The 13,632-nt window shown below is 41.0% G+C and overlaps 1 protein-coding gene across 2 annotated transcripts in view; it reads left to right on the forward strand.

The window, feature by feature from the left end:
* ttc7a (tetratricopeptide repeat domain 7A) overlaps positions 1-13,632 on the forward strand; it is a 45,894-nt gene that overhangs the window by 19,495 nt on the left and 12,767 nt on the right. For both annotated transcript variants that reach the window (XM_088305339.1, XM_088305340.1), the window contains exons 16-20: positions 568-728; positions 6,866-6,982; positions 7,427-7,539; positions 9,950-10,084; positions 12,695-12,897. In XM_088305339.1, coding sequence (XP_088161465.1) covers positions 568-728; positions 6,866-6,982; positions 7,427-7,539; positions 9,950-10,084; positions 12,695-12,897 — 729 coding nt within the window. The remainder of the gene's footprint in view (positions 1-567; positions 729-6,865; positions 6,983-7,426; positions 7,540-9,949; positions 10,085-12,694; positions 12,898-13,632) is intronic.

Here is a 13,632-nt window from a genome sequence, read left to right on the forward strand (position 1 = left end):
AACTCTCTGCTTAAGTTACCACTGGGCCTTGCAATCCAACTGCTGGAGTGTGGCACATATAATTAAATGTACTGTCTCAGTCTGGAGAAGGGGTCACTGATGGAGAATTGTTTCCTGTAAAGACAAAGAAAGCTATAAGAACGAACTTTGATTTAAAATAGACTTTATATTTGGTGATTTTACATTAATTACAAAATATTATTCAAATAAATAAAAAGCCTCACAAAAAAATTGTAGTAAAAAATGTGATTAATCCCAATTAATTTCAGAACTTTTTTGCAATTTAATTAGTTAAAAAAAATTAATTGCTTGACAACACACACCCTTTGTCAAGGAAAACTGTTTCTTCCTGTAATCAAACAGCCAAATACCAAGAAATAAACAGCACAAAATGCTGGATGTCATCCAGTGTTGCCCTGTTTACTTCGTGATGTTCCTCTTCCTCATACTCATTGTTTACACCATTGTGCCAAATGACGATTATTTAATGGAACGTTCTGAACTGTTATCGTTGGAACTGTGGAAACGTGGCTGAAGTTAGCGACAATGATGAATATGCATCGGCAGGTATCTGCAGCCATGGAACCCTTGCAGGAGGCTTTATCTCTCCAAGGGGATGACTTGCACTCCCTCCACTTGCTGAGCCTTCTCCTCAGTGCTCAGAAACATCACCGCCATGCCCTGGACACCTTGGGACTGGCCCTCAGCCAACACCCTGACAACTTCAAGTAAACCCACAACACCATCCCACTCACACATGCCACAGAAAATACTGATGCACGCATCAGTCAACAGGGAACAAGGCATTAGAAGAGAAAATACACAATCACTTTTTCGACTGCGTAGTTTCTTAATCTTGAGAGAGACAAAGAAACAGCAAGCAAGCGAGAACGAGAGCAAGAGACCCTGAAAAGCCACAGCACCAACACTTGTCATCTTGCAGGGATAGGGTGTCTCAGCTCCACTGCGTTGGAGGCCAGGCGAACACGCGCGCGCACACACACGCACACGCACACGCGCACACTCGCAGTGCCTTATTTAGAAGTGCCAGAGTGAAGGCCTGCATTGCGGTACCTATTTCCCCTCATCTACCCCTCAGCCTTTTAACACTAGCTTATGACCCAAACCTGCAGGCACACTCCCAACATAACTCGTTTTGACTGCTGTTCTATATTATTTTGTTCTAATTAATTAAATTAATTCTATCAAATGATAGTCAATAAAATATCAGCAAATGGACGAAACACGTTGAGTAGTGATAACACATAGAGGAAGACAGATGATATTTGAATGGAAAACTAACAGTTGAGGTCAGTGGTTTTATACAAATTATATTCTGGAAGTATGTTGCATCATCTCTCGGGTTGTGTTTACTCAGTGTTTTGGATCCCAGTAAATGCAATTCCTAATGCGGCCATTTGGGGTCAGTGTTGACCACCATAGTCGCAGTACCAACAGATGGCGTGCAGTACATCACTACATCAGGAAGGACGGGAAGTGAGCGATAATGCAGTAACAACAACATAATGCAACAAAGCGGGGAAGGAAATAAATCCTCTTCAAGAAGAATAGACAGCAGAATAGAAGGCTGGTTCTCTAATAAATCTTCACAGCTTTGCCCTCATTGGAATTATTTGTGCTCTCCTCTCTGTCTAGAGGACATAATCACAAACACACACACACACGCACACACACACACACACACACGCACATGCTCTCCTCCTCAGTAGAGACACTTGACTGCTTTGACCCCTTTAAGTGCTCTTTTCCGTACCCAGCCAATCACCTTCGCTCTTTGAGTCAGGAATCCCCATCACCGCGGTAACTATGAAGTCGTTTGGGTAGAGCGTGCAGCATCAGTTGTCATTCCAAAGCTTTTTCGTAAGGGCTTGGACTGAGAAATGGAGTCAGAAAATAAGAACGTGTTAGAGGAGTTGCACGAGTAAAATAAAATGCATCGCTTTTTTTAATTATTATTTTAAATCTTCACATGGCTGTGTGAGGGAGAGCTCCTCTCAAATCTATTGATATAATTTTCGGGCTATATTGATTAGCAATTACATGATGTGTTGGTTCTTATTCAATCCCAAGACCAGAAAAAAGCGTTTTTATATAGAAATTGAAATAAACTCTGATTATATGATTGAGTAACAGGGTGAGGTGTGGTTACTAAGTCTGCATTACAGTGGAGAAGTTCTGGTTTAAAAATCTCAGCTCAAGCCTGTTGCATGTTCTCTGTGCCTGTGAGGATTTTCTCCAAATTCCCAAACATGTATGACAGGTGAATTAAAGATTGGAAATTATCCATAGATGCGATTGTGACTTTTAGTGGTCGTTTGTCTATGAGTCATGCCATGCTGCCTGATGAGTCTAATGGGGGATGCACATTATAAATACTGGGTGGACAAATCAGTTTCTGCAACCAGCTGCAGTAGTTATTCTTTACATTTTCTGAAAATGCAACAGATTGTCCCCAGAGAGGAGATTCATGAACAGTTGCAAGTCACAGAAACTAACACGGTGTGGCAAAGAAGAAATAGATACACGTGAGGTAAGAAGACGTTCATTCAGCTTGTATTCTAATCAATTGGAAGTTGTCATTGTGCTCGCCCTCAGTGGAGGTGTATTCTCCATAACAAGCCTTTTGAATATCAATTTGTGTTGAGTGAGTGGCGCTCATCCAAGGCAGAACGTTGCGAGGTATTGCACGGTAGTTCTGGTGAGAGGAAATTGGTAGTGTGTGTGGCTGCGGGTGCAAGAGGGGGGTGATGCACTTGTGTCTCGGATCTTAGTCTTGCACATGGATGATGATGTGTGTCACTGTATTTTTGTGTGTGTGCATGCATGTGTATGATCCCTGTTAGCCATTGCCTCTCTGCACCACCGAAAACTGTCAGCTTGCTGTAGCATAGAAAATTTCTTCTTCCTCCATTTCTCTCACATCCTCTTCCACCACCAGCCTCTCACTTTCTCACCACCCTTATTCATTGATGTCTTTTACACGGAGTATCTTTTTTAAATCTTCATTTTCTCCTTGTTTAACTTATTCACTGCCATCAAAGGGAGAATGAATTTACTCTTTGACGTCTATATCCGTCAATGGCAGTGAATGAGTTAATTGTAATCACACCGGCATATTGATCGACACTTTTAAATGAGCTTTTGCTTTGGACTGAGAGACTAAAGTATGTGAGGGCTGTGTGACTGTCACGCGTGTGGTCTCAGAGTGCTCTAAAGAGAATGATGAATCCAAGCCTTTGATTCTGCATTTATCGAACAAGCTTTTTCAGCTTGAGTGAACATCTGCGTGTGCGTCCATGTGTGTGTGTGTGTAACTGTAACTGCATGAGTATTTACTACTGGCATGTACATGCATGCTTGCCTAATGCTCCAAAGAAAGTATATATATCTACACAGGCTTTAGTAAAGTAATCTGTGCATGTTTTGTACAAAGAACATGTGTGTGCACCTGCTCGCGATGCAGAGAAAAACAAAGTGATCTGTGGGGGTGCAGAATGAGTAATACTGTAGATGGACCACTTTTCCAAGGGAACATTTCTAGCTAGCTATTTTTAAACGCGGTTGATGCTGGCAGTCGTTGCTCAAAGCCGGCCACCACTAAGCATTTACACAGAGCAACTCTGCTCACTGCCATCCACTCACCAACACGACCCTCTGTGCACACTCTGTGCATTCCCAGGAGGCTGAAAATGACAATTGTAATTGGATGTGCATCGTGTAATCTTGGAATCCACCTTTTTACTGGCGCTCTAAATGAAAACGCAGCCTTTCAACGAGAACTGAAGTTGTCCTTGGATGACTATGAACAATATGCATTTACACGTGAAAATAATTGAGGCCTTTTCTGAGTAATGAATTAGCCTTGCAATCACTGAAAGCTATATCATGGGCGTGATTTGCCTCAATTTAGAAATACCATTCATTCGTTTTCCTCAGGCATATACAGAATTATATTCTGGATATAATAATTTAATATCCACAGCACCATTATGCTTAGATTTCCCTACCTTTTCCCAGAGTACAAGAAATACCGTCATCACTTTCAGCGTCGAACTGTCACTATCATAAATACCATTTTGACATTCTTAATGATAACACAAGTTCCTTCAGTCTCTTCTTGCATGAAAAACACTCTTTGGTTGAAGTCTGCAGATTGGCTTCGTCAGTGTAAAAGCATCTCCTTCTTGCACCTGATGAACTTGTTTCACATTTTTGGCAGTATTTGGGTCATTAGCTTGCAGCAATATGAAGTATCATCTCATTAGTTTGGTTTAAATAGGAAGACAAATTGTTTCTGTTGATTTTGCTGCTACCATCGGATGGGAACAGATTGGTGAGTCCCTACAGAGGAAGCCATGCAAACCCAAACCATCACATGGCATCAACAATTTATTGTTTGAATAATCACTGTAATAAGAACATGCCTGGGAAACATAATATTGTCAGGGGGTATATTCTATTACTTTAGTTCACCTAAAAAAAAATGTGTCGGTTGAAACTAAAGGTGACATCTTCTTATTCTTATATCCGAACCAGAAACGAACTCTTGGAAACAGAAGCTATAATGTTGATCTCTTATCTCAGAGTTTTCTTTTCATCTCGAACCCAAATATTTTCAGTCAAAAATAAAGAAATTGTCCCAACTGGGTTTTTTTTTTTTTTATATAGGAATGGGATACGTGATGTAACCTTATGCATGTATGGACCAATTTTTGTGAGCATGAGCTTATCCCTTAAGGACTCATTCAGATGCCTATTTTGAATGCCATTCTTTAGGTGCTAATTTACATTAAATTTAGTTAAGGTGGTTTAATGTTACAATCAGCCCCTTCCATTTAGTCCACGGAGGGGCTGAGTTCATATGATACACGCTAAACACACCACGTCACATTTCAACACTAGGATGGTTTTACACCATCAAAATGCCTCTGAACGTTTTGCCACAGTGGTAATAGGGAGCCTAGAGACACACACAGCAGGTGTACCCTTCACACAGGCAGCCTCATCCTCCCACACACTCAAGCATACAACTCTTCCATTTTCCCCTCTCACACTCAACACTCACTCACGCACACACATGCCCTTCCCCCAGTAGTCTACTGACCCATCAGCTGGTAATAAGGCGCATTTCACAGAGAGTTTTCTCCCCTGACACAAGCTCTGATCCTCACCCTCTCTCATACCCCTCATCCACTTGGTTTCTCCTGTTTCCTGTCCATCCCCCACCCCCACTTTCTGACGGAGCATAAAATAATTGGAGGATCATTCAACAACGAGGATGCAGTCGACAGCAACATTTTCTTAGTCTTGTTGACTCTAGTGCTCCCTGTCTGTCGTCGCTCCTTGGTGATGCCCATGACAGACTGCTTTCACTAAGAACCCCCCTCGGGCAATTAACGCATGCACGGACTCTCCCTCTCGCATGCACACACACACACGTATATATATATATATACACGTGTACACTCTTGCATTATATCTGACACTACCACACCACTTAACCCAATGTCTTCAACTAAAAGGGTTGAGTCGAAACACTATGACCTCTCCTCATTAGCCTTTCAACATATCTCATGTACACCCATGTATTTAGTTCAGTATTTTTACAAGCTATATCAATCTCTGTTACAGTGATTCTGCTGTACAGTCCAGGGAAATAAATACAGTACATCAAAATGATAAATTACAATTGGTACTACTACGCAATAAATTTGGCATGCAGATCCCTGCACATGCAGCGGACAGATCGTTAAACACAAATATGCGCAGAACTCAATCCAAGATTTGATGAAGATTAAAATGGTGGCTCTTAGCCCATTCTGAAGCAACTCAGTGTGGAAGACACATTACGTAAAACACCTCATTCCTATTAAAAAGTCACATTTTCATAATGTCCACAAGAAAGAAGATTAATCGTGTAGTTGGTACAAATCTGGCGCGATTTGCTGCTTCACTCAATGAGTCATCATTATATCTTTGCTCATCAGTTGTTCGTGTTAGTTTCATTAATAGTTGTACGTAGTTTTAGTTTTACAATTAACAGTGCTGAATTTAGTGACCAAAAAACACACTGTCATCCTTTGGTGAATTATATCAAATCTAATTACTACTTTGATTTTCGTTTTAAGGCTAACTGAAATAGTAATACTTACAGCGTGTCATTGTTCAGACTCTCACATTAAGTAACTTCTTCATTTGATGAAATGTTAGTTAGCAAAAATAAAAAAAAAACAGGCATCTTTGCTTATTTATGTTAAAAAGAATCTCCAGTGACCGTCACTATGGGACAATTGATGTACAACTTCTAGCCTTATTTTGTTCCGTTCAGTTCATGGCAGGAAAACAGATATAAAAAATGTTGACACTCCCATCCCATTTAAAAAATAAAATAAAAATAATAATAATAATAATAATAATAATACAAAAAAAACACAATTAATTGCATTAATAAACTTCGGCTCAACCCCAATACCGCCCCTTACCCCTCATCTTCTCCCTTCCCCCTTGAAATGCGTGTTCACGACAAATAAAACTTTAGGGGTAGGATCACAAGCAAAGGGCATATAGCCCTTCACCACTAATGTATCACTATTCCCATTGGCTCATCTATTGGTTAGCATGTCTGCCTCACAGTTCTGAGGTTCAGTGATTGAATCTTGATTCTGGCCTACCTGTATGGCATTTGCATGTTCACATATCACATGGCTTGTTAGCTTAGCGGAAGAGTTTTTAAGTTGCACATATAGATGTAAATGTGAATTCTTCTTTGTCTATATGTGCCCTGCTTTTGGCCTATAAATGATCTGAAGTGTATTTAATGTTGATTGTTGTGTTTTTGCTGTAGTTTGTTGTTCACAAAGGCTAAGCTTGAGGAAGTCCTGTATGGCCCTTCTGTGGCCTTGCAGACCTGCCAAGAAATGCTGCAAATCTGGCAACGTCGCTATGATGTCAGCCGCTCAAAGTGAGTAAGAATACAGTATACTGTATCTACACCCCCACACCCCCACACACACATGTGTATTATACTGCCATGGCAGATTTCAAAGGGAAACTGCTGGTACTGACCATCCACAATGTTTCTGTTGTTATCATAGACCCATGCATATAGTACTAACAAGGTTTACCAAATTTCCTTAAAATTTGTATTCAACTTTCTCCTGACATACTTGTGTTAATGAATTGATGAGTTGAATTATCAATGCCTTGATTGGCTGGCGACCACTTCAGGGTTCACCTTGGATGGATGGATGAATGGAATACAAAGAAAGACCATGGTTTGTGTGTCCCAATGACCCTAGGATCTTAACTTATGCCCGGCGGGATTTACTGTTGCCATTGTGCATGGCTCGTCATAATGTCACTTACAAATGTGACATTTGTGTGTTTATGTGTGTGTGTTTTCCAGTGAGACAGATGACAGTAGCAGTATACCAGTGGCAGAGAGGATGGATGCTAGCCCTCGAGTCAGTAAAACATCCATCCACCTCACTTTGCCTGACTTCCAAGACACGTCCACAGGTCTGCCTTCTGACTTCTTTTATTATTGTTCAGCTTTCTGTTTCCAAAGACTACCACTGTACTACACACATGTTGAAGAAACTCTCTCGGTTAATTGATGGCCCACGGGCTATGTGCCACAACAACCATCACTCAGTGCGACCCACAAGTAGGCGGATGCCATGTGAATCTTTGTTATGATTCCAATCACCCACAGCGGGAGATCTAAAAAGCAGTGAAGCCAAGTGTCAGCAACACTAATACAAACGTGTTATTGTGACAATAGCTTAAAAATGTGTTATTTTTGCTGACTTCTTAACAGCATTTTGTTATGCTAAGAGCTACTCATACGGTATTTACGTGAGATATGTCCGTTTCCTTTGTAATGCATAATTGATTATAGAAGTAAGAAGTCTTTGTGTGACACTACCAAGGTCTACTGTAATATTGTCAACACGTGTAATTGTATTGTTTGGCGGGAAAAAAAATTTTGGATGATTTGTGTTGATGTACGGACATATACAATCATTGACTGGCGAGCAGCTATATATGTGTCCATACTACATTACAATAACCACCGGACCGAACATCGACATTATATATTAAATGGCGAAAAAGGATCAGCGGCAGTGGAATTTTTTCATCACCTGTGAGGAGCGTTTCCACATGCCGAAGCCACGGTCACAAATAATACAGTCATTGTAATAAGAGGTCTTTGGTTCTAAGTTATTTAATTTAATTTATTTATTTAATTAATTATAATTTTGATTATTTTTAATTTTGTTGCTCAATAATGTAATCACAAATGATTCATTTAGCTTCTTTCATCTTGGGCAGCTGGCTAAAGTGAAACCCTTTCTTTCCCAACAGCACATAGAAACAGTAATCCATGCATTTACATTACATCTAGGCTAGATTACTGCAATGTACTTTACTTTGGAGTCAGGCAGTTCTCGCTCAAGCACCGCCAACTAGTCCAAAATGCTGCTGCTCGCCTTTTAACTGGCACTCGGAAGACGGATCACATAACCCGAATCTTGCCTCTCTTCACTGGCTCCCAGTGCTCTTTAGAGTTCGCTTCAAGATACTTCTGTTCGTCTTCAAAGTTTTAAATGGCCTCGCCCCAGTGTACCTCTCTGAGCTGCTCCACCCCTACGCACCTGCCCGCTGCCTCAGGTCTGTGGACCAAATGCTGCTGGAGGTGCCGAGGACTAAACGGAGCCTCAGGGGGGATCCTGCCTTTTCTGTTGACAGTTCTTCCCTATGGAATGAGCTCCGATTAAATGTTCAGCTTCTTTGTCCATTTTTAAAACCTGTTTGAAGACACATTTTTATTCTTCAGCTTTCGACTCAACATGAGACTGTCATTGTTCTGTTGTTCTTCTGGTATATATTGTGAATGTGTGTCTGTGTTTTAATTTGTGTTCTTATTAGCTGCTAATTTCTATTACACCATATGGAAAGCGCTTTGTTACAGCTCCATATGTTGTGAAATGCGCTATAAAAATTGTATTGTATTGTATAGAAATGCTGACTACACCAACAAACCCGGTCACTCAAGAGTCAATTCAAAGCAAGTGTCCCAAAGGCATAAGCCACCATGCTTGTTGGGTAGTAACACTAATTTCACATTAATTCACCGGGCTCCTCTTCGCTTGTTTGGTTGTTAAATCAATGTCACTTTACTCTTCTTTCCTTTTGACTTGAAGTTAAGAGTCCATAGTAATAAATTGTTTCAACACTTATATTGAGTGTGAATTTTTCCCCGGATTTTGGCTTCCCAGAGAGTCCATGGCACCCGCATTTGCCTATCCCCCCAATGGGCAAGATGGCCCTGCATAGACAAGTGGAAATGAATAGAAAAACAAAACAATTCAAACAGCATAATCTAACGGATAAATATTTGATAACCATTTTCACAAGGTTTCAATAGCTCTCCTCCCTTATGAGTCATGACACATTTTCTTGCCTTGTTATTTTCTTTGTGTGTGTGGGTGGGGGTGGGTGTGTGTGTGTGTGTTTTGTTCGAACCTGCTATCTCGTGTTGGTATATTTTTTGATTGATTATGTATTTCCTTGAACGTGTATGTTGCGCACCCGTTAGACTGTCTTTGACAATATTCTCACACTCAAAATGCTTTTTCAATGCTGGCGATGCCATTTGACCCTGGAAAAGATGAATAAATCATTAAAATATCATGCAGCTTTAACAAAGGTTTAACATCAGACTTACCGTAGTTCTTTTTCTCACATTTCTTGAAAATTTTAGATAATTCAAGCAATATTGAGCTATTTTATTAAATTATAAAATTATTTGTTTTTCACTCAAGTAAACTAAATTGATAGCCTCGTTTCATGTTTAAAGTTGCTCATGTCATTCTAACAATGTGTTATATTCATGTTTATTTTTTACTTCACTTTAAACTCTCAGGTTCAATGAGTCCATCATCACTTGCAGCATCCCGTCTTGAAGCGGCGCTTTCAGAAGTGTCGGACGTTAGCTCCATGCATCGCCAAGGACCCACATACATCTGGACAACCCTTGAACGTGTTTGGCTGCAAGCTGGTATGACGGCAGCACACATTAAATAAAGCATACTGACTGTTTTGATTGGTTGTTGATTGGGGCTGGAGAGAGAAAACAGACTCTGTTTCACAAATGTTGAGGTTGGTGCGCAAAGCAAAGTCCATGAGGGCAATGTCAGATGAGTTTGGCATACCAAGAACTGACCCCAACCACATCAAGCACATCTTCTAATTCCAATATCAGGGGTCACTGAGCCCACAAAAGGATGAATAAATGGTCGAAACATTGTGTAATGTAAAATGTAGCCATACCATCCGACACAAGTATTGACAATCTTCTGGCTCCGTAGGTGGAGTTATGTTGTTTCAGCATTGCATGTTGCTTGTCCTCTCGCTCAGTCACCACATTCCAAAAAATATCCTGTAGGTAAGGGTGTAAATGGTTGTTTGTCTACTGTATGTGACCTGTGATTATATGACAAACAGTCCAGGGTGTACACTGCCGCTCACCCGAAGTAACCCTGAACAGAATAGACCGTAGCAGATTGATGGATCATATAGTTCTTTACCTCACTTCTTGTCGGTAATGGAGTAGTTGAAGTAGTAATACCAAGGATTTCTTGAGGATAACCAGTCTGACAGATTGCTAATGATTCCAAGTTGTGGTGTGGATTACTGCATGTGGTTTATCATAATGAAAACGCTCAAGTGAGGGAGAAAAACAGGATGGCGCCAAACAGGTTAGATGCAAAAACACAAGTGGAACATTGGTTCATTCGTTTAGCAGGGAAGCAGGTAAACCCAGGCTTCCACATCGTCCAGCTCCTCCTGGGAGATACCGAGACGTTCCTGAACCAGACATCGTCTCTTCAGCGTGTCCTGGGTCATCCCCTGGGGATCCTTCCAGTGGGACATGTCCAGAACACCTCACCATGGAGGACCAAGTGGCATTCTGACAAGATGCCCAAGGCACTTCATTTCGGCTGGTTGTATGCGGGATCTGATTCTTTTGGTCACAACTCACAGCTCACTACCAGAGGGAGGGTAGAAACGTAGATCGATCGGTAAATCGAGTGCTTTGCCTTCCGGCTCAGCTCCTTCTTGGACGGACCGAGTCACAGAGTTCGCATCATTGCAGATGCTGCACCTATGCACCTGTCGATCTCCCGCTCCATCCTCCCCTGACTCGTCAGCCACCAGACGCTTGACTGTTTGCTATGGGTGACCCTTCGAGGGGCGTAAATGCCCAGGCAATTTAGCTTCTAAGATCATTGAGAGACGCAAACCTTTCCACCACAATAAGGTGACGGCTCATGGAGGGGCACAAGTGGAACATAGAAACAAAATTACAAAACTATTGTCCATGAAGAGAGCAAGTGATTCCGTACTCGCCAGGTCAAACAAAAGAGGAGGAGTTTACATGGTTACCATACAATGGATCTACAAAATCTACACACCCCTGTTCCAACACAATTTATTTGTGATAAAAAAATAAGACCAAGATGAATCCGTTCTAATCATTTCGACCATTAGTGTGACCTTTACTATGTGCAACACAAATGTGTGTTTTAAGCTTTGAGAGGGGAAGTAATAGTTTGCATTTTCCCCCTCATTTCTCAACACTCCAAAAACATTTGACAGTCGGTAATGATATAAGGTCTAGTTTAAGTTTCAAGGCCCTACAACAGGGGTGGGCTAACTTTTGTGACACACTTTATTTTTAACGTCCACAAAGACAAAGTATAGTTGCAGCAGAGGACGCGATTCAAAAGGGCAATTTAACAACCAGCCATCCAGTGTATTTACAGTACCCTAGTGGGTTGAAGTGGGTGGGGCCAATGAAAATATGTCGGGGTCGTGTCCCCTGCGGCTCTCAGTAATTCCAAAGTTATTTTTTGTGACCAACCTTTTGCTCATGTTATTCCTGTGCTGTGAAATAAGGTATTGTTTCACTGAAGTCTCTCAATGTGTTCCCTTGGTGTAATGGGACCAGGCTGAGTTCCCGCTACCCTTGCAGACATTCCTGTGCACATTGCTCACTTCCTGTTGCAATTTCAGTTCATGATTAGTCTCACAGGAAAAACACATACACACAGTGATGCACGACATTGTCACATACATGTAACTGCAAATGTACTTATCAGTACAGGGCATCACTGCATCTATTTTTCCCTAAATTAATCTACTGTATGAAAAATAGATAATTACTTTACACTTTACTTTACTTTCAGTATATCTATACGTAAGTAGAGGAAAAACAAAAGAACACCTGTCAACTGCACAGATGAGTTCTCTCAAGCATTAAGAAGCAAGAGGCATGCATGATATTTGAACAGTATTGAACTTTTCCACATGACTTTTTTTTTTACTTGCACAGAATTTACTGTGTGGGGGGTTAGCATCATCTTCCCAGAGGCAGGCAACTTTAGGATGTGATGGCCTTATTTAGGCAACAGTTCCATAACTTCCCCGGTACTACATTTCTCCTTTAGTGTGTATGTGTATTTGTGTCTGAGTGTATGTACTTGAGTGGCTTGTATAAATTTTTGTGTAATTTAACTCCACACTGTTTATATTTTAACATGCTGCAAGGAGGCTTTAATTTGCACTTTAACTCAACTGTCTTGATATGTCTTGTCTGCCCGAGCAGGGGAACTATTCATGGAGGATGGCCGACTGAAAGAGGCGCAGTTTTGCATAGCCGAGGCCAGCTCACTCTTCCCCAACTCACACTCGGTGTTGCTGCAGAGGGGTCACCTAGCTGAGCTCCGGGGTCAACTGGACGAAGCTAAAAATCTCTACGATGAAGCTTTGGCCATCCACCCTACTGGGGAGCGAATACTGGTGCACATGGTGAGAGCAATGACAAGAACGAAGTGTTAATGTAATAGAGAGTGTTCCTAGCCCCCAAACCCCATTACTCCTCCCCACCCCGCCCCCAGCAATTGCCGTATTTCCATTAAGTAGAGGTTGACTTTATTTCTTTGTGGTCAGGGGATTTACACCTCTATTGGTCCATTCCGAACACCCCACCCTTATTTTTAATTTAATTTTTAAAAAGCAAAATGAAGAATAAATAGAGACCTACAGGCTGCATTCATAAATTAATGTGAGCGGCGCTCGCTCTGCACCCCGGTAGTGGCGAACGACTATGTGAAGGTTTTTCTTTTTATCCTAAAATGGCTTACGTTAACTAAAATCCTACGTCGCATCAGAGTCAAATGTACAACCATTGTGGATTAATGCACCTTTTAAATCCATGATGTTATTATCCAAAGCAAAAGTTGGTTGCCATGATTCTCATTGCTTCTTCTTTTTTGTCTTCTTTTCTCTTCTTTTAAAGAATACTTCGACTCGAAGTAGTCATAGCAATTTCCTTTTGATTTGCACAACAACAATTTATATGGCACATTGATACTACGGGGATTTTATTTGGCTACAATGCAATGTGGTATTCTAGTTAGGGTAAATTGCTTGAAGACACACTTAAAAAAAAAAACAAAGCAACTTTTGTCGTGCTCGTTTGCTGTCCAAGGCAGTGTGAGTTTTTTCTTCTTTTTCCCTTTTTCTGAACGCTGCTGTTTACTA

The sequence above is a fragment of the Idiotropiscis lumnitzeri genome, chromosome 9 (genome assembly GCF_059441095.1).
Source record: "Idiotropiscis lumnitzeri isolate Australia: NSW breed Sydney's pygmy pipehorse chromosome 9, RoL_Ilum_1.0, whole genome shotgun sequence".
Classification (NCBI taxonomy): Eukaryota; Metazoa; Chordata; class Actinopteri; order Syngnathiformes; family Syngnathidae; genus Idiotropiscis; species Idiotropiscis lumnitzeri.